Here is a 24,726-nt window from a genome sequence, read left to right as displayed (position 1 = left end):
ATATTATTTTAAAAAAACATATTCAAGGTCAGTAAAGGTTATTAACGTAATCTTTGAAATTTGAACTATCCAATTTTCATGTACTGTATGCAGATGCAGTTCATTTTCTATTGTAGTTACTTCCAGCAATTATTAAACCTAGGGAATTTTAACATTTTCCCAGTATTTGATTAGTTTCTGCAGGAACTGAAATTGAACATTACCAATTGTTTAAAATATTATAAAACAGCAACTGCAGTTATTATAAAAACGTGTTCATGCTGTGTTTGAACTCTTAAGAGTGTTTTGTTTACCGTAATTCTAAGGACTAACAATCAAATGACAAACATCACAACCACGTGGGAAGAGAAGCTTTCTAATCAATTCCATTAAGGCCATATCCTATTCACACCAAGATTCCCACACTGAGTACAGATTATGTCTCCTTTTATATCAGAAGACCATGGAATTCACATGCAGCTCCCCACCGCTATTTTCAAAGTATCTGTGAGCTTGAATATTTAGAAATGAAGATGGCATCTGGAAGAGAATATCTAATGCTGAAGAACTTGTATAACTGAGTTGCAAGTTAATATAAAACATTTTTATGCCAAATTACATTTGGACCTGTCAAAAGTAATTCATAAATCCATACTTTACATAATTTTATTCCACTAGAAATTGTGATTTTATACATAGTATAAAGGGCATCATGATAGCACACACTTACTTTACCATACTGTTAAAAACCATTTACATAACTATTAAGTACCCTATTAAAGCAATATTCAGATACCTTTTTAAAAACTACATATAGATGAATGTTTATCATATGCACAGTGCAAATATGTGCCCATAATATTTTAGTCACTTTAAAACAAAACACGTCGACTTAAAACTAGCTTAAAATTATATGGTCCATGTGTCATCAAGTCAGATGTTATGAATCTCCAATGAAGAACTAAAACAGTGTTAAACTCCAGATAAATGGGAGAGACCTTTTATCATTGTTCTGAAAATTTTCCATTGTGTGAAATGGAAACAATTAGCATTTTCAGTTTATCAATCATGAATGGCACTGAATACTGCGTTACTATATTAAATGGAATTCTGCCCCCAAGTTGGAAGTAAGATGGCGAATAAGAGAAGAATAGGATTATTCAAGGCTTTAGCCAGGAGGCTTAGACTTCGTATCACATTTCTACACAATTTTAGTCATATATATAAATTGTGGAGAAGGGCGATATATATAATATAACCACAACAAGCCATGTTTATAGTGTACAAATGACCATGGAAACGAACCCTTAATTATGTAAACAAATCAGCACACAATTTCTTCATTTTCCCTTTATAGCATGGTGCAGAAGGGGGTTGAATATCAAGTCTCTTAAGAACCACAGCGTCACCAACACAAATAAAACTTTAGGCTGTATTCACGGAAAGTCTGTGATGCCTTTATTCCCTCCCTTTCCTTTCTCTCAGAGTTCAGGAGTGTTTTGAGTTCAATAAATAGTACAAAAATAATCCTTTATTTAAAAATCTCCAGATGCATTGTCCTAGATCCTATACAATAACTTGTAAGAGCAATGAACTTTTTTTAAAAAAGGAGCCCACACAAATGAAAACCTTGTGGCAATGGCTATTTTTAGATCCAGCACCTTCTTTCTCTCTGGCTGCAATTTCTGTACTTCCCTTTAAGGAAAGCAAAATCTTCGCCTTCAACTGCACTAACTCTTTTCTTGGCTCAGATTAACCGAGTTCAAAATACTCAGCTTAAAAACCTTTGTGTAAACCTTTCTTCTTTCTTGTGCTTGGAGATCGAACATTCCTACTATTCCATTTGACTTGAGTGTTATGGCAGGTTCATTTATCACCTTAACTTCTCCACTCCAGGGCCAGCTTTATGTTTTAGAAAGAGAACATTTGCGTCTGAAATGCATCCTGTGATAGTCACCAAAACCATGCCTGTCACGAAAGATGATCACAAGTTGGGCTCCTGCTGCCTGTGTCATTAGATGCAATTTTCCCCCGAGTTCAAAGTCGTTAGCATTCTGCATCTACCGTGTGTACCGTCACTGCAGCCTGTAAGTGGTGACTGTGGTGGGGAGCGGGATGGTGCAACCTATAGTGGTGGAACTTGTGACTCAAAAGGGCAGCAGTCTGAGGTGGGGTCTCCAGGTCTAAATCTTCATCATGATTTCCCACATCTACACCAGCTGATAATGGGTCATTGTTGCAGGGAGGGTTTTCGCTGTCTTCCTGAGGACTCATAGTACTATAGCCTGAAAAATAAAGCCACATGAAAGCCAAGATGGATTGACTTTGAACAATAATGTTCATAATACTTAGAAACAATCATTCACATTTATAATTTAGCACACTGCAGGAAGGAAAAATCAGACCCCCACAATGCCAACTGTTGCAGGAGTCTTAGATTATTTAAACAAGAGTTTGATTTCCTTTCCCTCATATTGTTTCTTTGAGTTTCTGATTTTGTACAAAAAAATATGTCAGCACAACATGGAAAGAATGCTGTTACATAACTATTATTTAATTCCTCTGCCTGCAATAATTTGACTATTAATTCATTAAGTTTTCAACAGTCAGCTGGGTGACCTTGGGCCAGTCACTCTCTCTCGACCAACCCACCTCACAGGGTTGTTGTTGTGGGGAAAAAAGGAGGAGAAAGGAGTATTTGGCTTGTTCACTGCCTTGAGTTGCTTCAAGTGATAAAGGCAGAATAAAAGTCATATATATATATATATATATATATATATATATATATATATATATATATATATATATATATATACACACACACACAGAATAAACCTCATATTTGTTGAAAACAATCAACATAAAACGTACCAAATAATTGTTTACACCTTTTAATATTTTGTGATTTTATTAGCTAAACAAAGTCTTCAAATAATTTCCTTTATGATTATACAAATTATCTATCTTCAATAGCTTCATTTACTGTAACAATGATGTAGGTAACATCTGAGCAACCTCCTCAGACTCCTCAATGTCAATTTGGTGGACTAACACACAGTGAAGAGAATTGGTTCACCATTTTAGGTGTTCTATTTATAAACCTGTTCTCTCCCCTGCATGGAGGAGAACTGAATTCCTCCAGTCGGAATTTGCCTATAGATATGAGCTCCATTCATACACTCCACCCGAGGAGTTTTCTAGGGAGCTGAACCCCTTTGATAGGCAGCTCTTTCAGCCAATTCGAGACAAGAAGGAACTGAAATACAAGCAGAGACAACACAGTAAAGGAACGTGGAATACCTCAAGTGTTTGTGGGAAGCCTAGTGCAGGCCTTGCACAAATGCCTCTTGCCCCTAGCTTTCAGCCATTCAGGGGCTGAAAATCCCGCTTGCATTTTGGCATGGAGGATTTTCAGCTCCTGAGCAGTGTTTCCCAGGGTGTCCCCCGTACACCACAAGGCATCCTATGCACCTTACCTGGGACTCCATCTGTTTAATGATGTGCAAGATTGCTTAACAATCACAACTGAGAGTAACAGGATTGTGGTAGTTGAGTGAAGCACTCATGTGATTCTTCACTTAATAACCACATTGTAGTTGTAAGTCAAGGAATACCTGTATTTCTTATAAAAGAGGCATCTGAATCTATGGACATTGAATCTTCCCATTGGTTCAAAAACTTAGGATTTAGTTTATCAAAACAACTCTTATGCATAAATACATTCCTGTTTATTTATCTGGCAAGTATACTCAAACTGTCAGGGACTTTTTTATTTGCTTTTTTGGACAACTAAAGGGTATGAGAGTGTATTTGTTGGGGGCAATTAAGCTGACTTTGTAATAATGCCGCTTGTAGTGTGTGTGAAAGCCCTAATAAGCAGGCATATACATAGAATGAAGGCTACTGCTAAGTTTGTAAGCCGCCCTGAGTCTTCGGAGAAGGGCGGGATATAAATGGAACAAAATAAAATAAAATAAAATATTTATTTTCTCTACCAATGTAGATTTTTCAATGGCTTTAGTCAAGATTTTTTTTAGTTTTAAATTAATGAGTTTACAAGTACAATAACCAACACATTGTAGCATTTATCATACCACTAAAATATATTTTTCCCAATATTAATTTTTTTTGACATATGCAATTGCCAAGTCTTTAAAAGGCAGGAGGAATTTTAAACTCAACACAGTCCCGGTAAATATATTTTAAAACAATGCAACTTAAGAATGTTTAAGCAACGCAACTATAATAAAAGTGCATACAATAGGTTTCAGTTGTAAAAGCTATGCATAGTTAATTTGGAGTAAATAAAGCCTAGTGCTTAGTTGCTTAGTGAAATTCACATTTAAGGGAAATATGCACAAAACTGGCTTGCCCACGATTATTATTATAGTTTGGACTTTTTCTTTCTTTCATGTACCAAGTTTTAATCCATCTTCAGATTGTGAGCTTAATTAGGGACTGGTCACTCTCAGCCCGACCCTTACTGTTGTAAGAAAAATACAGAAGCGACAGCTTCTGAATCAAAGATAGGTTTAAAACTTAAGAAATAAGCAAACAAAACATATCCTACTTCAGGTGCATGATGAAAGATAAGCTAGCGTACAGGAAAATTCCTTTGAAAATTCTTTCATAGTAAACAGTACATGCCATCAGGCTTAGAAGTTCACGTGCTGAGGAGAGCAATGACAAAGTAGCACATGATTAGTCGGCCTGACCATCTTGTGGGAAAGCCAGTAATGAACAAATCACTTTTTCTGAATAGAAAAAAAATGCAAATTGCATCTTGTCAACTTCCAGTAATAAGAAGAGAAGCGGTTTTTTATTGTGATGAACTTTCCCAAATTAAATGGAATGGCCCTGATGTCTGTATAATGAACTGTGAAAATAACTTTGGGAGACAGGAGGAGGAGCTGCAGTTTAGACTAATTAATTAAGTCTGATTAAAAAAAAAGTGAGTCCAAAGGAGAAATAGGGATGGAGGAAGTGTCTCACAAGGGCCCTCCCTAGTTCTCTGGAAAGTAAAGATAGGCAAGGGAGGGGAAGTGTTTTCAGAGTTATAAAATTCTTACTGCAGCCTTTCAGTAAAGCTAGTATTAATACTTATTGTTTTGCTTTCTTCTCTGGACTAACTTGAAGGATTGACAGCTTGTCAGAGCCATGGGGGAATTGAAGGAGAGGGAAAGTTGGCAGTAAGCATAAGTAATGTATGACTCCAGACCAAAAGCAAACAGTATCAATAATTAACAAATACTGTAGGAGTCACAAGGTATATGGATCAAACTGTTCCAACTTTTTTTCTTCCTCATCCTTAACTTCTCTATGTCTTATTGTCCTGTAAGATTGTGCATTACCTTCCCTTCTTAGAATGGAAAATTCCAGAATGTTCTGTCTATGCCATTCTGTTTGCATTCAGTGGTAGTTTACATTATTATTCATTTATTAAATTTTTATGCCACCCATATCATTATTGAAAGCAACTCTGGATGGCTAACTTAATCCTGAGAACTGGAGATGACCTCCAGAAAAGCTCCAAGATGCCTGGGAATGGTCAAATTAGGGTATACCACAGAACGAACATACCCAGCAGGATCGTAGCATGGCCAAACAGAAAGGGAATGGTACCAAACTAGGCCGTGAATTCAAGTCCTGTTTTAGCCATGAAAGCCAGCTGGGTGACTTTGGGCCCGTCATGCTCTCTCAGCCCAACCATCTCTCACAGGGTTGTTATTGTGGGGAGAACAGGAGAAGGAAGATGTGTTGGATATGTTCACTGCCTTGAGTAATTTTTAAAAATCGTGAAGGTGGGATGTAGATAGATAGATAGATAGATAGATAGATAGATAGATAGATAGATAGATGATAGATAGATAGATAGACAGACATACAGACAGACAGACGGAGTCACCAAATATAGCTTGACAATTGGATATTACTGATACAGACCATATTTACAGGATTACTTTTATTTTATTTATTTGTCATAGTTAAGAACTGCTCAATAGACATTACTGAGCTGGTACAGTAGTTTCCTAATATAGACATTTATTTCCTTTGTAAAGACAGACATTATTATTAATCAGTGGGATTTTCTTCTTTTCTTATACTGCTCTGTAGTTTTAACATAGCTGTACAGGATGGGGCTGCTCTAAATCAAGACTGATTTGCAACCAGCAAAATCACCAGAAATAAAGCAGTGATCTTCATCAATTTAGCATCATATTAACAGCCCAAATCTGGCTTCTTTTCTCAACTTTGCACTTAGCAATCTATGAAGAAGAAGCCACATTGGAGCATACTTTTACTATATACTGATCTGAATCAATATCATGAACAGAGTTTCTCTTTGATAAGAGAAATTGTTCTGCATCTGCTGAACAATTTGTTCAATACTGTAACTGAGACAGTGATGTTATAATGGAGAAAACAACAACAAAATAAATAGCAATTTAAACTCCCCTAGGGGAACTTATTTGAGCTTCCTTTCATCTTAGCTGATGCTGTAAAGCCTTAGTCTGCCTTATTGATAACATTGACTGGAAACAGCACCATTAAAATCTAGAATTCTAAAATGTATTTTAGCCAATTGTACCTCTGCTTTGTGAGGTTTTCAATCACTGCTGCAAAAAGTGCAAAAAATAAATGCCCCAAATGTGTAAAATTCAGAATATTCCCAACATACTGAACTGTGCCATAAAAATCTATGTGCTGCTACGACTCTCCTGTTTGTAATTTTCAGTTATCCCAAAAGGTGCATTATAGCACAGACATCTTTGAATCAGATTACCCCAAATCTGCTAACTTAAATAATATGTACAAATAATATCTTGGATCCATAACTCCTGCGTAACTGAAATTTCAAGAATTTTCACAATAGTTGTATTTGCAAGGTTGTAGGTGCTGCAGCATTGATGTAGTCAGCCAGGGTCACATAATCATGATCCTTGATGTGCCCTACTAGCTTCCTACAAGCAAAGTCAATGGGGAAGCTGGCAGGAAGTCGGAAGATGCTCCCACTCCCATTGTTTTTTGCCCTCCCCTGGTCATTCTGTTTATCTTTTTAGGTAAAGAATGATCTCTGAAAGGATGACCCAACGGTTCATGGGTAGTTTATGGATTTTTTTTTACCCTTCGAAGGAGAAGGGCGGTATAGAAATGTGAAACATAAACAGATAAATAAATAATTTCGCATACTTAGTAAAATTAAGAAAGAGTAAATAGATTTCCAAAGTAAAAAAAAAATAAAATCAAAATCACACTCTGACAGAATGTAATAAATGCCAATTTAGAAGTCTACAAATTCAATTGAACATGTGACAGCATAGCAGTCTCCAACCTTTCCGGCTTGGTGGACATGGCGGTAACAGTAGGGAGAGGGGATGGTTTTACACTTGTGCATTCACCGCTTTTGCGGCTTCACTCATTTGCACATGAGCATGCACACACTCGCCCACCACTTCTGCAGCCGAGTTCTGAACAGGCCACGGCCTGGCACTGGTCCGCCGACCGGGCCTTTGGGGATCCCAGTGATAGTGCAATTATGTGAATTGCATAAGTGCAGCAAATTTGTAAGTAGAGAAACATAGAATCCTATATTAAATATAAACAATTGTCAGCACATTGGCTGGAGAATTCTGGGGAATGAGGTCCACGTAACTTAAAGTTGCCCAGTTTGAAAAACTGTAGTCTCTTGCATCAACATTAATAGTTATATTTACTTTTATGCAACAGAACTCTTTCCAGCTGTTGCCTCTAGATTTAATTCTGTTTTGGTTTCTCCCAAATGCTGACATTTTTTTAAAAATAAAGCATGACAGGAAAACAAGTTGCATTAAACGTAAAGTTAATTCAACAAAGCTTTTGAAACAATTTGACACCTATTATGTTATTAAATGCAAAATAATTGTGGTAAAGCAGGAAGAAGGACTGTAATTCTAGTAACACCAGGTAATGAACATTTTAACCTTTGTATAATGACTCAACTACAGCCTCCAATCTTCTGCAAATAAAAGGAAGTAAGCAAAAGAAAAATAATCACAATGCCAACAGCCCTAAGAGGCATTCAAAGAGACATTCCAATGTTGGCACAATCCGAATCTCTGGCTATTGTTTAAAATCTCTGCTTCTCTGTGTTACTTGGAAGGAAATACTGAGGAAAGGAAATTATGCAATGCATTAGGTTATTTCAGATAATAACGTTACAATCACGTGTAATGTACAGGAAAATTTGTCAAGGAAATATTATTGTCTAAGCTTCCGTGAAAAGTGTTTATTGGAAACCAACCAACCAACCAAGGTTTGACACCTAGTTATTAGGAACCAACTGCATGTGATTTAATTTTTTCATATACAGGTAGTTGTCAACTTATAACAGTTTGTTTAGCGACCAAAGTTACAACAGTACTGAAAATTGTGACTTATGACACATTTTTCACACAACCTTGCATGCTGCATCCCCATGGTCATTTGATCAAAATTCAGATGTTTGGCAAGTGACTCATATTTATAACAATTGTAGTGTCCCAGGGTCATGTGAACACCTGTTGCAACCTTCTGACAAGCAAAGTCAATGGGGAAGCCAGATCCACTTAACAATCGTGTTACTAAATTAACAACTTCAGTAATTCACTTAACAACTGTGGCAAGAAAGGTTGTACAACGAGGCAAAACTCACTTAACAAATGCCTTGCTTAGCAACAGAAATTTTGGGCTCAATTGTGTGTTGTAAGTCAAGGACTACCTGTACTCTTATGGCCTAAAGCACGATTGTTTTTATATATAATATTTAATGTTGCCATAGAAGCACAGCATAGCATATACACGTTTCTTTGTTTTTATTTTTAATGGTTCTATTGAACAAAATTCTGTATCTGATTAATACATGAAGGCTTTCAAATCTGGCTAGGGAAGAGCTGCTATTTTTCTCTTTAGAATTATGAAACTTGTCGTTGGGTACTTTAAAAAATACTTTCTACATTCTGCCTTTCTAATGTCATATTTATATTAACTAGAAATATCATAGGGTTGCAGTCCTATGAAAGATATAAGGGCTTGTATGTTTCAGTCAGGGATCGTTGCCCCATACTGAGTGAATATGTAGAAACATTCAAGGGCTCCAGGAAATCAAATACAAACTCTTAATTCTGTCCTGGCTATGCATTTAGTGTATCATACGGTATTTATAGTGAAAGTGATATGAAGATACAGCTGACAGCCATGGCAAAAAAATAATAATATGCCAACCTCACATTAATCCTCTTAGTGGACTCATCAACTTGATACAGGATGGAAGATTTAGCAACAACTGTCCAGTCTGACTGGTGATTGGTCAATTATGTGGTAAAAAAGTCATTCCCAGCCTGCATTGTAAGTTATTTTTTAATTTAGGAAGAAATGTCACAAAAGCCCAAATCCTGTTTCCTTAATCATTTTATTTCTATGTGAACCAAAGGAGAAATGTGTTTGCAGTAATTCTGTCTGTCACAAATCTTCTTATGAATCATAATACATACCAGTAAGCCAAGAAGGCATTCAACCTTTTAAAATTTAACCCAGGCTTGATTTAACCTAGCAACAAGAAATAAACTCTTGGTATCTATGGCTTAAAAGTAAACACCGTTTGATTAAAATAAAAAGAAAAGGAATAGTGTTATTCTTTATCAAGTAGAGCAAAGTTAATGGGACAAGTATTAAAATACATTTCAAATGACCCTACTGGGAAAAGAGGGGATTTAATTTTTGTAAAACTTTACTTTTTGTAAGAGTGCATATTCATATATCAGTGTTGATATATCAGTGATTAAGATGCTAAGTGGAGGAATGAAACGAAAATAGTTTCAAAGTTGGCAAGGGCCTTGCCCTGGAATGGAAAGCATCAAATTTGTTTTAAATGAAGAACAGCCCTGGGATTACCTTCTTAGAAAATATGTTATATTGTAAACACAAGCAAGATGAGCGGCCTTTATGATCTTACCATGATCACTTTCTGTTCCTGATCGTCCCCAGTAGCGGCGTCTACGTTCAGGACTGTGAGCATGCCGCTCAATAACTGCTGCTATAAACCGAGTGTTACTGACTACAATGAGCAGAACAAAGAAAAGGAGAGAGAAATAAAGGATAACTTCACATATTCATCAAGCAGATCAATTTGAAGACATTATAAAATAGCTTATTACATTGTTGTCAAATTCCAAAACTGATCAAGCTTCTAAAACAGTATGAAAGAGAAAGATAAAGTTTTCTCCGCAATTGTTTTTATTGGGTATTGTTGTAGATTGTGATGTTAAAGAAACTAACTTGATGTTGAACATGATAACAGCAGCACGGTTACTGGTGGGACAATATTGGAAGAAGGATAGTTTGCCCACTATAGAAGAATGGGTGTTTAAAGTTTCTAATCTTGCAGAAATGTCTAAGATTTCTGCTTATTTGAAAGATCATTCACAGGAAAGATATATTTCAGTTTGGAGGAGATATGGATAAATTATATTCAGAACAAATATGGGACAAAAAAGTTCCATTTAGCTTATGAGTAGATTTTAGAGGGATATTGTTATTGGTACTTTGTTTGTAGTTATGTTAAAGGGGAGTTAAAGCACATTATGAATTTGGTTAATTGTATATTATGCATAATTTTTATTTAGAATATGATTATTGTAACTATAATCCTGTATTTAGCTCTGGGTAGTGGGGGGGGAAGTGGGCGGGTTTGGGGTGGGAGGGATTCGGGGATATATTGTAAAATTTTGTTTTTGTAAAACTCTTTAATAAAAAATAAATAAATAAAACAGTATGAAAGAACAGTAACTTTTTTGATTCCCAGACAGCATTGTAAATTACTTAGAGCCAATTCAGTAACAAAATGCATCTAAGGTATTTAAGGTGTACTTTTAGTATACCTTAAATACCTCTTTAAGTTATCTTAAAATGCAATATTTTTTGCAAAAATGAAAAAAACCCTGCAAAACTGCAAATCTTAGCAGTAGTTAAAACCTGGTAAGGAAAACAGAGGAGCATCTATAGAATAATAACTGTGAGTTTGATCACTACATTTCCCTACAATTTTTCAAAGTTAGGTGGGTGGGTGGGTCTTATTTAACAATGGACATTATACAGTTCTCGAAAGTCAAGTGAAGAAATCTGCAACTCAAAAGGCTGCTAGATTTTAAGAATTGTCTAAGTCTGGATGACAAGAATATTGATGTATGGCCTATTTGGTCTTCAAAAGAAAAGAGAAAGATAGCAAGTGGTGGAGACAAATAATGGACCAAAAGATAAAGCCCTGCTCATAAATCATTGAGGTAAAATCTCTGTGAATTGGGTGTGAGCAAGTCAATATTTTTTTACAGTTACGTTCAGTCTGTGGAAAGGCAGCAATACACAGCCTTTCTTCAGAACTCCTGCCAGACTGACAGGGCCAAAACTGTAAAGCACTTTGCCCTCTTGAAATGAATACAGAGGTGAATAACACTACACATCTATAGAAGGAAAGACTGCAGGGGGGAAAAAACCCACATGCAGCCTATCCCCGTGTTTTCCTGCCCAACCCCAACCAGAATGGGATTGCTAAATACTCACTGATTCCTCTGTCTTCATGACTGTCCTCATCCCTTTCATCTCTCTCATTCTCCAGGTTGGACATGCGGACTGACATTTCTACACACCGTTACAAACAGAAAAATGCAACTATTAAGAGAGAGAAGTTGCATTAGCCTGTAAGAGTGCAATGTTTTGAAAATGGCCTTGGGTTACCCCCTTTTTGAAGGACAAAGAAGCAGAGGCCTGGAAACCATATAGCAATTATGGTTGAAGTTATGGCATAAAATTGTTAGCTCCCCTACCTCTCTCTTCTCTTTTAAACCAAGCAATATGTAGGTACTATTTAAGTGTAAAATATGTATGACTCAGCAATGTTTATCAAATTCTGTGAAGTAATAGCCACCCAAAGTCGCTGTAACAATGAGATGGGCAGCATATAAATTTAATAAAGAAATAAGTAAAGAAATAAAAACGGCTCCGGGATCCCTGATATGCTCTGAGCTTGGTTGCTTGCAGATATTTATTACCCAACTAGGTAACAATATCAGTGCACAATCAGGTGCAACAACCAGTGTATAATCAGTACAATAGCCAAGCTCAGAGAGTACTAAGGACTCCACAGTTTAACTCCGAGCTACATATATTCTCTTCTGTGGGAAATAATAGCTCTTTTAGAAATGTTAAAAAGTGATGACTGTGATTAAACATTTTCTTTCCATTTATGTCAACACTTTCATAATTCCTGTTTTTCCAATCATTTGTACAATGTCAATTGATATTTTCATGGAATTACACAGATCAATGCTAGAAAATGGTTACAATTATAATCAGCAGTAATATACTCTCTTTTGAGTTTTATTATTAAGAAGGCAAAATGCTAAACAGTGAGATTATATAATGTGTTTATATAAAAGGATGTACCTAGAAAATGCCATTTTGTCTTCTGGTCAACTGGAGCAAAAACATGGATTTAGAACCTCTTAAAAATTACTAAATGTGTCGATAAAGGATCCATAAGGCATGCACATCTATCCTGGAAAACTAATTGCATATCTAACATGCTCTAGAATCAGCGGAAAGAATTACAAGATTCCAGGACAGATTTAATAAAATCAGTGCAACTTTAATTTCTTTATCCAGCAGAGGGCAGTGGTGCCTATTCTATATTACCAGAGCAATGTGAACAAAATATACTCAATAGGACATATGATTATAATTCAATTTGAGATTATCAGAAGATTTGCATAAATTCAAAGAGTCAGGACCAGAAAACATTGTAATTCTACTCCATAAGCAAAACATTTCTTCAGCTTACCTTGGGCTGCAAGTGGAGACATATGCTGATGACTTCTGCGATGGATCTGATGACGATAGGCATAGACTGCGAGAACCAACACCATTATGCATCCCATAATACCTCCTGCTACAGGACCAACTGGAGCACTTTTTATCATATTCAAGGTTATCACTTCATCTCCTTTCATTTCAGAGGGAGAAAAAAAAAGAAAATAATGTGAAAATCTCCTAAAGAAGTTCAAATCCTGTTAAAATAATCTAGATAATTGCTAGATTATGGGTGCTATCTGAAGTCTAACTTTGGGTGACAAAGACACTCTGAACAGGAAATGCCAGTTTTCAAAACAAGCCAGGTGACCATTCCATTGCTCTGTTTAATATATTAAAAATGTTTATGAATACACTAAATTCCTATCCTAATCAATACACCAAAATGGCATTTCATCTTACAGACTGAATGGGCTAGAAAGCATCTCTTATACAGGATTAATCCAATCTATTCTGCTTCCCCAGGTGAAATTCTGTTGTGATAAAAAGAAACTGGACCTCAGCTTCACCCTGCGTGATTCTCATAAAAAGTATGGTTGGTTTTTTTATGTAGATAATCCAGACCAGATCTCAATACATTAAAAAATCCAAATGGATCTTACCAATGGATCCCATGTCATCCGTATAGGGGCTTTTGGCACCCACAATACCTCCAAAGCATTCCTTCTGAAGAGCACAATAGGATTTATCAAGGTGAGTCTTTCCATCACTGTCTACCATGCACCACTCACAGTCTAAGACACCAAAACAATCTCTGCAAGATAAAGAAATGGCTGTGAAAGCTTACTTATTACAAGATTAAGTAACTCGAGACAAAGCAATTTGTGAAGTCAGCCTTTTATAGCTAGACCGACAGACAGGTTTGGCTATCTCACCTTGCTATCTCTTTGTTGTCGGTGCAAATTTGCACTTCCAATGAAAAACAAATCTGTCTTTTTACCAGCTAAGCTGTTCTATAAAACAAAATAATGATTCCTTCGTGCCAGATGTGAACCTGATATATTACTTGTCCACTAATCAGAAATGACACTAATTTTCCTCCATCTTCCTTACTCTCCTTTTCTTGAAAGCGGAACAAGACAATTTCTGCTACTGCTAGCAGTGCAATCCTGATTAAAATTTGAGACCTCAAGCAGTCGTTTCCATACGTCCACCCAAGAGTCCCCAAAGCAAGGACTCTCTAACATTTTTTCAGGCTCTAGGTTCAGGCAAGCTGCTCTGATTTAATGTCTTCATTGTTATGGAGGTGATTTTAAAGGTTTTGTAACTTTCAATGGGTAGAATCTGAATCTGCAAAGAAGAGGAGCTATAGGTTTATTAGGTTAGATAAAGATAAATTTAACTGATTTCATGATAGTTTTTATTTTAATTCTACAGGCAGGTAACAAAAATTCTTTATTGACTTCTTTAAGGGGGAAAAATGATGTAACTTACCCACTCTCCATTCTTTGATTACACTGTGTATTGATACACTGAGGAAGAGCATCCTGTAGGCTGGGATCCACAGCAATAAAAGTCAGAGGTTCCTGATGGACTTCACAACTAGGGTTCCTGAAATTTGGAAAGCAGTACGCAAAAACTAGGTTTCAAAAACTCAGTGGTTATGTTACTTAATTACCCTTAAAAACAATGTAACTGCCCATCTAACACCTTCAACAATATGTATTATCATAACATTATTAATAAGTTGTTAGCTTTGCATACCTGCTTTCTGCATTGGTAAGGTTGCCTGTACATTCATTGACTTCTAAAGGGCACTCACAAGGGCATTCACATTCATTCTGTTCCATTCTTCAGGAAGAAAATAAAATAATATTTATTACCTACTACTCCCTGCATATCTTGAATCTTAGGCCACAAAACAATTTTAGTGTCAAATAGGACCAATAGTGTTGTTTACAAGTTATGTTGACCTTATTACTAGCACAACTGTTGGCAATGTATGTAAAGAGTCCTTTTCACATTTTACAAAGTTTTCAAAGTCCATAGTCATTACAATGATATCAGCACAAAGAGGTTATTAGGACTATTACTCCGCTACAGCTATGGTGATTTCATGTGAAGTAGCATGTAACTATTACAATTAGTAGTCACTAGTAGCCTCATTTTCATTTTCAAATCATCCTTTAATACCTCAAGCGAGTAGTAGCACCAAAATCCAGAATTTAGTTTAGCATTATCTACAACAGACATGTCAAACTCGCAACGTCATGTGACGTCGCGCGACGTATCGGAACTTTTTCCCATTGCCGGCAATGGGATGGGTGCGGTTTCTCCATGACGCTCTGGCCTGCGGGCCGGTAGTTTGACACCCCTGATCTACAATCTCTCATTGTTCAGCTTTGTTGCTGAGCTTCAGTATAAGAGAAGGTGGAAATTCTCTGCATCCTGTTTCTTCTTCTTATTTTCGTTATGAGCCTTTTTACTTTTTAAAATTAAACAAACCTAATGGTTGTCTTTTCTATTTTTCCCCCTCTGCGATATCATTTTTGGTACACGATGACAAAATCTCACCACCAGAATAGTCCAAAGATCTTACCCTAGTGGTAAGATGGCAGCCAATAAATTTTACAAATAAATAAATAAATAAAAGCACCATACTTTATAGATCGCCTGGCCACAACTCCCAGAATTCCTTAGCCAGCTGGCTGAGGAATTCTGGGAGTTGAAGTCCACAAATCTTAAAAGTTGCCAATGTTGAGGAACCCTGCACTAGATTATTTACTCAGAAATAATATACAGTCTGAAAGAATCTCTGGGTAGAGGCAGGTGGGAACTCTTTGTTGTGAAAGAAACTACGTTGAGGTAACAAGCAATCTCTAATTCAGCCCTTTTGGTTCCTATCCTGAAAAATGGCTACAGCTCATGTGCCGACTGACAGGCTGTCCTCCGAACTGTAACTGGTTTCTGCTACACACAGCTCAGTGCAGCTATAGCTTGGTGACCCAATCGCTATCCAACAAGGAGGTTAGGTTACATATGTGATAGTCCTGCTCCTTCAAAAGAAAGTATAGCCCTATCTTCTAAGATAAATGCAACAAAAAAGAAACCAATCTGTTAACTATACAACAGGTCTAGTGATTGAAGGTGCTGGCCTAGAAAGCAGGAGACTGTAAATTCTAGTTCCGCTTTAGGCTTGAAAGCTGGCTGGGTCACTCTCTCTCAGCCCAACTCACCTCACAGGGTTGTTGTTGTGAGGAAAATAGGAGGAAGCAGTCTTAGGTATGTTCATCACCTTAGTTTACTTATACAATCATAAAAATCCAATACATATACATAAAAAATATAGTACTCTTCTGGAAGGAAGCAGGAGAGTCTGCTGGACCCCATAAATCAAATGTTTGGGTGTCAAAATGACCAGGTATAATAATAATAATAATAAGTTGGAAGGGACCTTAGAGGTCATCTAGTCCAACCCCCTGCTCAGGCAGGAAACCCTATATAGCTAGAAATGTTTTGCTTCTCCCTCACACAGAATACTGAGCTGTACCTTACATAGTGAATAAGTAATCTGCCTAGGCATTTTGTAAATAAGACTTAGCGTGCCTGTTGAGTCATGTGCTGCTTCATTCAGCTACTGTAAACCAAATGCACGTTAACTTGAGGCCCTGCAACCCCTCCATTTTAAAGAAGCACAATCCAAAGTATAATCCAATCATGTCTCATTTCAAATGTCCTCTTACCTGTGACAGTTCAGACAGAGCCTGTCTACCATACTGCAGGCACAGAAAGCAAGTGAGTCACAGGTTTCATTTACTATTCCAACAAAGGCATTGGTTCCAGGTATTCTTGTCAGCTTGTATTTAGAACAGTGGCTGCCGTGCACAAGATTTGTCAGATCACCCTAGGGGGAAGGAAAACATATCAGACATGTAGCAGAAAACATGTTTCCCAGTGAAGTGAATTGTTCTTGTTACGACAAATGTTATCTGCTAGACTGTAAGCCTACAGTGTCCCACTAAATGAACTCTCATCAGCAATCAATACTTCCAACATACAAATTAGCCCAACCAGATAAAAATGAACATAAACTGTAGGCAATAAATTTTTCTGACTAAAAACGATGTAATTTAATGGATGTCAGTTTGCTATGGGTGAGCAAGCATGGAATATTACCTCTCACATTTGTTACCTTTTGAAAACAATGTTTGCAAACCGAGAAGAAAAAAATCACGAGGCCCTATCACCATCTGGCTAGCAAGTTTCCGATTCAAAGAATAATGTTGAAACAGCAAATTATCTACTATATTGTTCCTCCCAGCTTTCCCAATCATTAGAGAGAAGGAAGAATTAAAAGGCAATAGCTGGAATACACTTTATTTCAAATGCAAGGACAAATGTCTACTCGTTCATTAATGAACTCAAATAATAGTACTATGATTATTCCAGAGCGTCACATAACCCATTTCAGCTATGGATCCAAGCAGTCTGTTGGATCCCAGAAAAAGTTTGCAGCAACCTGTTCTCCGCAGTGGCCAACCTCCTGAGTTGTTTACATAAGGCCTACAGCACCCTCCTGCTGCTGCTTTCTCGCCACAGTTCATTAGGACAAGGCTCCTCTGATCTTGGAAGACTGCATATGATCATCATAAGTAATTAGTACTTTTTTTTTCATTTCAAGTTCTCAAATCCTTAGTGCCTTTTCTAATAGGGAAAATGTACCAGCCCTCTCGTAATTTCAATTCACTTTTTTTTTACTTTTTCTACTTTTGGAACAACCTTTGAAATGAAATTTTAAAAAAACCTGAGCACACTATTTTAAATGTTGTTCCCATTATAGATTTGCATAGTTAAAGAATATTGCATTTGCCACAGTATTAAATCTATGGTTTTCTATGCCTTGCTAACGTAATGCACTTTCCCAACAGAATGCCCTCTATATGAGTTCCATATTACCAGTCATGTAGGCTTTTGTATGGAATGACATCATCAGGTATAATTTCCATGTTCCCAAAAGTGCATGGAAAGCATGAAGATTGATAACATGTTCAGGTACCTATACTGAAAACCTCTTTTTTTGCCCCATGTAGCAAAGAAACACCTGGGCTTCAGCAATGAAGCTGCAAAACCTCTGCAAATCCAAATTCACTGTAATTTGCTAGTAGTGTTTTTAAAATTTTGGTCGCTGACTGGAATAAAGCAGAATGCCTAAAGGTTCACCCATAATACTTATGGATTTAAGATGTATAAATAAAGTGCCCCATGATCTACATTCAGACTATCAGACCAATGCTGCAAAATCGCTTGTTATACTGTCTCTGGTACAAGTTAAATAATATTCTATTTAAATATAAAGCAGTTTATTATATAACATACCGTCAGGCTAGTATTAAATTTATAAAATCTCTGGACAGTCCTGTCACTGAAACTGTTACACACATTTTTCTTCACAAAGTTTGGATGATTTAGGATATCGTTTGCCACAAGAGGTTCCTACAAATAAAAAGTAAAAGACTGTTAATAGTGTCACAATTGTACAAATATCAGCAGTGTTATTTCTCGTTAAACTGGCAGTTATATCTATACACAAGCAGTACTCGAGTTACAACGGAAATTGGGACTGGAATTTCCATCACTAAGCAGTGTGGTTGTAAAGAACAACATCACACGATTGTATCACTTAGCAACAGCATACTGGCAGTTCTGGTTGCCATCATAACCCCAGGACCACATGGGGTTTTTGCAGGCAAGCAGGCCAGTGTATGCATGGAGGGGCAGGGGACACTGTGAGCAGCTGCTTTGGAGTGTCACCTGATGCTGTGGGAGATCAGGATATGCGGTGGGCAGGCACTATGGAGCACAGGCAGACAAAAACAGTGGGAGCAGGAGCGACTTCTAACTTTCAACTGGCTTCCCCACTGACTTTGCTTGTGGGAAGCAAGCAGGGATCATGAAGATCTCCCAGTGAACTCGCAACGGAGGAATGGATGGTGAAGATGATGGAACTTGCCGAGATGGCCAAAGATAGTTCTGATCAGAGAAAAGACATTAACTGAATGTATTGCTGACTGGAAATCCTTCATAGACATTTTCCATGAAGCAGAACAAAATGAATGTATAGTATATGGCTTCAATGATTAGGGGGAAAAATAGATTAAAGAAAAAAAAAGCTATGGTGCAACCATAGAGCAAGAGGTAAATTTATACTTATACTGCTGTAAAGAAAATTAGAACCTGCTACTTATGTTTTTCTTTTTTCTGCAATTTTCCTTTTTTCCTTTAATTTTCTTTAAATATTAATTTTGTTAGTTTTTACCTGTATTTATTAAAATCTTAATAAAATTATATTTTTTTAAAAAATGATCATGATCACATAACCGTGGCTTGCTGTCATGATTGTGAGCTGGGCACCAAGCACCTAGACCACAATCACACAACTGTGGGGATGCTGCAACAGCTGCAACTTTGCAGACTTGGTCCTAAGTCCCCCTCATTTAGAGCTGTTGTAACTTTGAACAGCTGTTGAATGTGTGGTTGTAACTCAAGAACTAATTATATATCAAAACACCATGGTGTAGGCAAACCTTGTGTGTGATATGTTGTTGTTCTACTGGAGCATGACCTTTAGGATCAATAAGAGTTGGATGTGCCACAAGATATCCTCTGTCTTCCATAATAAAGCATCTATCAAAAAGCAAACAGTAAAAGAAAAGAAACCATAGATCAGAATACATGTATTATTAGGTAGCAGGGTGTATAGTTTGCCAAACAAGCATGTGCGTGGAAAACATATGTGTTTATTTATCTAGACCAGGGGTCCCCAACCCCCAATCCATGGACTGGTACCGGGCCGTGCCATGCTATCAACTGGTCGACACAAACAAGTAAAGCCCCATCTGCGGAATGCAAGCAGCACACAAAACCACACCCCTTCCAGTCTGCGGAAAAACCTCTCTCCACAGAACCGTCCCTGGTCCCCAAAAGGTTGGGGACTTCTGATCTAGATATTCCATTTAGATGCCACCCAACTCCAATCAATTCTTGGATACTCACAACAACAGAGCAACACACAGAAAGAACAAAATAGAAAAACATAACCTAGAAAAAGTAATTAGGGATTACTTGAAAGGTTGCAAGTTCCAAATTTCTGAAGCTTAGAACCTCTTTTCCAAGTGTTCCTAATTTGGAACAAAGACATTATTTTGTTCTCAACTGCCAATTTCAGCAGTAGAGCTTTGTGTGTTACAAGAGCCCTAAGACTGACTTCTAGTGAAATTCAGGGTTTTTAAAGACAATTTCTAAAATGCATTGCACTGCCAAATTATAGTTGGCTTTCTATTTTTGACAGTTGTTGCAGCCAAGGCCAGTTTCAACATGGAAAAAGTAGACACTACATTCAGATCAATTTGGAATAAAGTTCTCCCAATTCTAAAGCCATATAGAAATATTATTTGAGTGAGGAGGACTGTGATGTTCATTGGCTATATTAAACTTAATTTTTGCTGGATTCAGTATTATTTCACATTCCAATAGTGGAACACTTGGAGTATGTTGGGGTCTTGTTTGACTGGAATTACATCACTTGAAGTAGTTCAAATTTTATTCCAATAGAAGGTTCAGAATGGGGTTGCTTTTCACTAAGGGTGAAATAAAATATCCCCTAAGGCAAACGCATATAAATTACAAAATTTTGTGCCAAGCAGTGTAAGTATTTTCCAGCAGGAGTTTCTAAGATTAATCCTCCGAGAAGAACTAAAGATACCACAAAGCCATATCAATCAAGTTTCACTTATCCCAAGTAGCCTAGGAAATTAGATTCAGTAGTGGCAAAAGTAGTTGAGAGGTCTAATAATCACATCAACCGATTTTTTTGTCCAGTCATTAGTGAATATTGTATCACCAAAGTGACCCAAACAGTTCCATAGTTAACATCTAAAATCATATTGAAATATTCTACTTTATCAAAAAAATAAAATGCCAGCCATCGGATGAGTTGTCCTAAATTTTGTAATTTTTCATTATCTTTCACTAAAGATGGAAGGGCAGAATTTTCTTTTTTTCTTTTTAATCCATCAGTCTGGTGATCATAACTCATAAAACTGTGGAAAAGATATAGAAAAGATCTATGTATTCCTTTTATATTCCATAATTTCATCAATAATCTTGCAATCTTACACACTTAGCATGGAAAGAAATGGTTAATATTTCGGAGTAGAGCTGCATTGTAAGCGTAATTTTACCAGGAAAATACTGGTTTGGTTTGGAGGACTTAGTGGGGGTTAAAGGGGAAAGGAGAATAATTTGCTTCCCAAACCGTTCCAATCTTTAATTTTATTTTGCAAAAAAAAAAAAGATCATCCCATGATCAAGAGCACAATCTCAAAGTGCAATGCTCGGCATGATGGCAAATAACTTGTAGTCAATACAAGTAGTCAATCTATACAAGTCCAACAGTATAGGTTGCTTCTGGAGCCCGAGATATATAGTGCTACATGGTCTTTCATTCTAGCTTTCCTTGCCAGATAATTGCATTCTCTCTCCTTTTTTTTTTACTATTTGTCTTGTCTTCAGCAACTATTTCTTCTCATTGTTCGATGTACTTCCTTTCCTCCAGCTCATTCTGAAGGTTAAGAATCAGATGATAGATGGGAAGAAGCAGGGAGGTAATATACCTATGGACAATAGGCTGGGCCTGAGGGACCTCTGGAAGTGATTAATGCTAATTCATTTAATGCACTGATGAAGGAGGAAACGATCCCATCTCTTGGTCCAAGCACTTGGTCCAAGCACCAAGCGCTTCTTCAGATCTGAATATAGGTCATCTCAACATCTGCTTTTGTTCATTTACGTATGTAATTCTTCAATACTTAAGGTGTTTCCCCGTGTTTTCATCCTCGTGCAATATTCATTTTTGTCTTCCAGTTTTATATACCTATCAAATATACCCTTAAATATTTCAGAAATCAAATGATCTCTTGATTAGAAAAAGCAAATATCACTGTGAACTAGTTGATTTCTGAATTGAAAGCTATTTGTCTTCAATACAGATTAAAAGACTTTCTTTCAGAATTAAGATTTTCACTATTTTTTTTTCTAACGTCCAGAATTTCTGCTTAATGGCATCAAATTGTAGCGTAGTAAATGGAAATACACACACACACACACACACACACACACACACACACACACACACACACACAAAGTATAAAATTAAAGCAAAGGTATTGCATAACATTTTACCTTATTTTATTGCCTCCATCTTGGTTACAAACTGGTAAAAGGTCCATTAGTACTTTGTAGAAATATCGCAGAGTAAAATCAATGCCCATCACCGCGACGGAATGGCCAGAAGACATCTGTGAGCTACAAACAAGCACAAGAGGACCTCTTGAGAGACATAGAATTAAGGAAATAGCCAAAATATTGCTTAGAAAGGGGAATTTAAAGGAGTAAGGACTCTGAATTATATATAGCCTTTTAACCTTGGACTTTCACAAACAATAGGAACAAGCATTCATAACTTAATTCATCTCAGCAGATTCTCCTGCAGAGAACAAAAGAAAACAAACAGAAACTTAACAGAAACAGCTTTGTCTGTCTCCTGATTATATGCGCATGCATGTGTCTGTATGCATTCATGCTAGTGTCTACCATTCAAGGTGGCAATACCAAAACTATAAAATAAAATCAGAGAAAAATCAAGAGCAAGAGGGAAAAGCAATTGCAAAAAGCAATATAGTAAACAACAACAAAAAAAGAGGAGGCAGGTACAACAGACGCGAGTGTTGCCCTGCAATGCTCTGGATTTTCCGTACAAGAGGCACTTCAGAATACATTGCAGAGGAACAATCAGCTTCTGGATTGTTTCTTAAAAGTCTCTGTAAGTTATCCCCCTCCCCCAGAATGATGAGGCTCCTGCAGGGAGGCATTCTCTACAATTGCATGATCCCAGAAAAAGATGCAGGTGCTTTAAAGAGCTGTAGTCTGGTGCTGTAATTGCTCTCCTATGTATTATATTCTGAAACACATCTTCCAAATTAAATCTGAAACCATACAGAATCCTACAATCGATAGCATGCTTATATCAGCAGTAAGCAAATGGAAAGCTTTTAAGTAATCCATAAAAGACCTCCAGGGATGGCGCCAACATTTGAAGCGGAAAATTCATCAATTTGGCTGCAGTCGCAACATGTTGGTATGCAGTGGCTAATTTCATATGACAATCTAAGCTACCAATCTGTTTAAATGTATTTTCAATTAACCAACCTGCTAGACTGTAAGTTTAACATATTGCAGTAGTTTACCAACCACATTATGCTAAGCCAAAATCAAATACTGTAAATAGTTTAGTGGGATGTATCTATGCATTTTTTTTCAGTAGGCAATATTATAAAATTCAACTGATGAGTCAAGATGGAAAATAGTAAATTAATCAACTGAGATAAAATACTATTTGGCAAGTTTTCTTCACCTTTATTTCTTTCCTTCTAATCATGCCACAAAATATTACTTACATGAGAAGTCATGAGATATGTCACTAATTTTCTTTAAAACTGAATTAAAGTTTCATTTGGCCAAATTTTTCTCAAGTGAATCAAGATTTTATGATTACTGAGGTGTGACCTAATGCAAATTAGAATTTTATACCTCTCATCTCTTTAGTCTTATACATTTAACAATATATCAGCATGTTGAGCAGAATATTATTTTATTTTTTTTAACTTGGGTATCACACTGTTGTGCACTACATTTCTTAATTTAAATCAAAATCCTGGCCAAATTATTAGCAGGAAATGCTCAATTGGCACATTACTTAATGTGAATAAAAGGAAGACAGGATAAGATAAAACAAGGAAAGTAGAGATATAATTTTAGGAATTCTCAATAAACTGTAAAGGTAAAGGTAAAGGTTCCCCCGCACATGCGTGATAGTCGTTTCCAACTCTAGGGGCTGGTGCTCATCTCCGTTTCAAAGCCGAACAGCCAGCGCCTCCATGGTCATGTGGCCGGCATGACTAGACGCCAAAGGCACACGGAACGCTGTTACCTTCTCACCATAGTGGTCCCTATTTTTCTGCTTGCATTTTTACGTGCTTTCGAACTGCTAGGTTGGCAGAAGTTGGGATGAGTAACAGGCCCTCTCTCTGCTACGCGGCACTCAGGATTTGACCCGCCAAACTGTCGATCTTCTGATCGACAAGCTCAGCGTCCTAACCCACTGAGCCACCGCGTCCCTATCAACAAACTGTACAAGCATGCATTTTCCAGAACGCTTTCTACAGCTAAATGAAAAGGTATGCAGGGAAAAAAACAAAGTACATTTAATTTAATGAAAAGCCCCACTAAAAAAGGATAAGGACAAAGCAAACATTTGTATTTACTGGATTATCAAAATCTAACAGAAAAAGCATTTTGTGGCACTTTAAAAAAAAAATCTGTACTACAATTTATTTAGTATTCTCTGGCAATGCACAGAATTCTCATTTCAGAAAACCTTGTTTTCAGCATCCATTTTTCTCTTGTACAAATAACTTTATACATGAGAAGCAAAACTGAGTTCTGTTTGTAGCACTTTTAATTCGAAACCTGATGTTTTTCTAAACCATATAAAAATACAACACAACTGCTTTGTCAAAGTTGTAAAGGTGACTGACTTTAGCTTTCCTGAAATTGGTACTGGTCTTCATTAAAATAGAGAGATGGCAGATAAACTTCAAAAAGAGAAAAGAGCTGAAATGTAAACAAAAAACAAAGCAATAGATAAAATCCCAGGGCTCATGACAGCCTCCAGGTCCCTCACAGCGTTCCAGCAGCTACAGAAATATAGACGCCTTACGTGGGTAGATGCTGTTTAAAGAATCAGATTCTTTTCAGCTTGTGGGGAACTGCATGGCCTTCAGACCTTCTGCCTATTAAAATTCTTCACAG

The 24,726-nt window shown here is 36.8% G+C and overlaps 1 protein-coding gene across 1 annotated transcript in view; it reads right to left on the bottom strand.

The window, feature by feature from the left end:
- Positions 1 to 638: 638 nt before the first annotated feature.
- CACHD1 (cache domain containing 1) overlaps positions 639 to 24,726 on the bottom strand; it is a 146,310-nt gene continuing 122,222 nt past the window's right edge. The window contains exons 17-27 of the mRNA XM_083359916.1: positions 22,039 to 22,161; positions 19,383 to 19,482; positions 18,175 to 18,291; positions 16,542 to 16,702; positions 14,563 to 14,649; positions 14,293 to 14,409; positions 13,461 to 13,612; positions 12,830 to 12,991; positions 11,554 to 11,631; positions 9,950 to 10,051; positions 639 to 2,264 (exon numbers count right to left, since the gene is read on the bottom strand). Coding sequence (XP_083216042.1) covers positions 2,026 to 2,264; positions 9,950 to 10,051; positions 11,554 to 11,631; positions 12,830 to 12,991; positions 13,461 to 13,612; positions 14,293 to 14,409; positions 14,563 to 14,649; positions 16,542 to 16,702; positions 18,175 to 18,291; positions 19,383 to 19,482; positions 22,039 to 22,161 — 1,438 coding nt within the window. The 3' untranslated portion in view covers positions 639 to 2,025. The remainder of the gene's footprint in view (positions 2,265 to 9,949; positions 10,052 to 11,553; positions 11,632 to 12,829; positions 12,992 to 13,460; positions 13,613 to 14,292; positions 14,410 to 14,562; positions 14,650 to 16,541; positions 16,703 to 18,174; positions 18,292 to 19,382; positions 19,483 to 22,038; positions 22,162 to 24,726) is intronic.

Source organism: Vipera ursinii, assembly GCF_947247035.1.
Source record: "Vipera ursinii genome assembly, chromosome: 3".
Lineage (NCBI taxonomy): Eukaryota > Metazoa > Chordata > Lepidosauria > Squamata > Viperidae > Vipera > Vipera ursinii.
The sequence above is the reverse complement of the archived record's forward strand: the minus strand, read 5'-3'. Positions and strand labels throughout refer to the sequence as shown.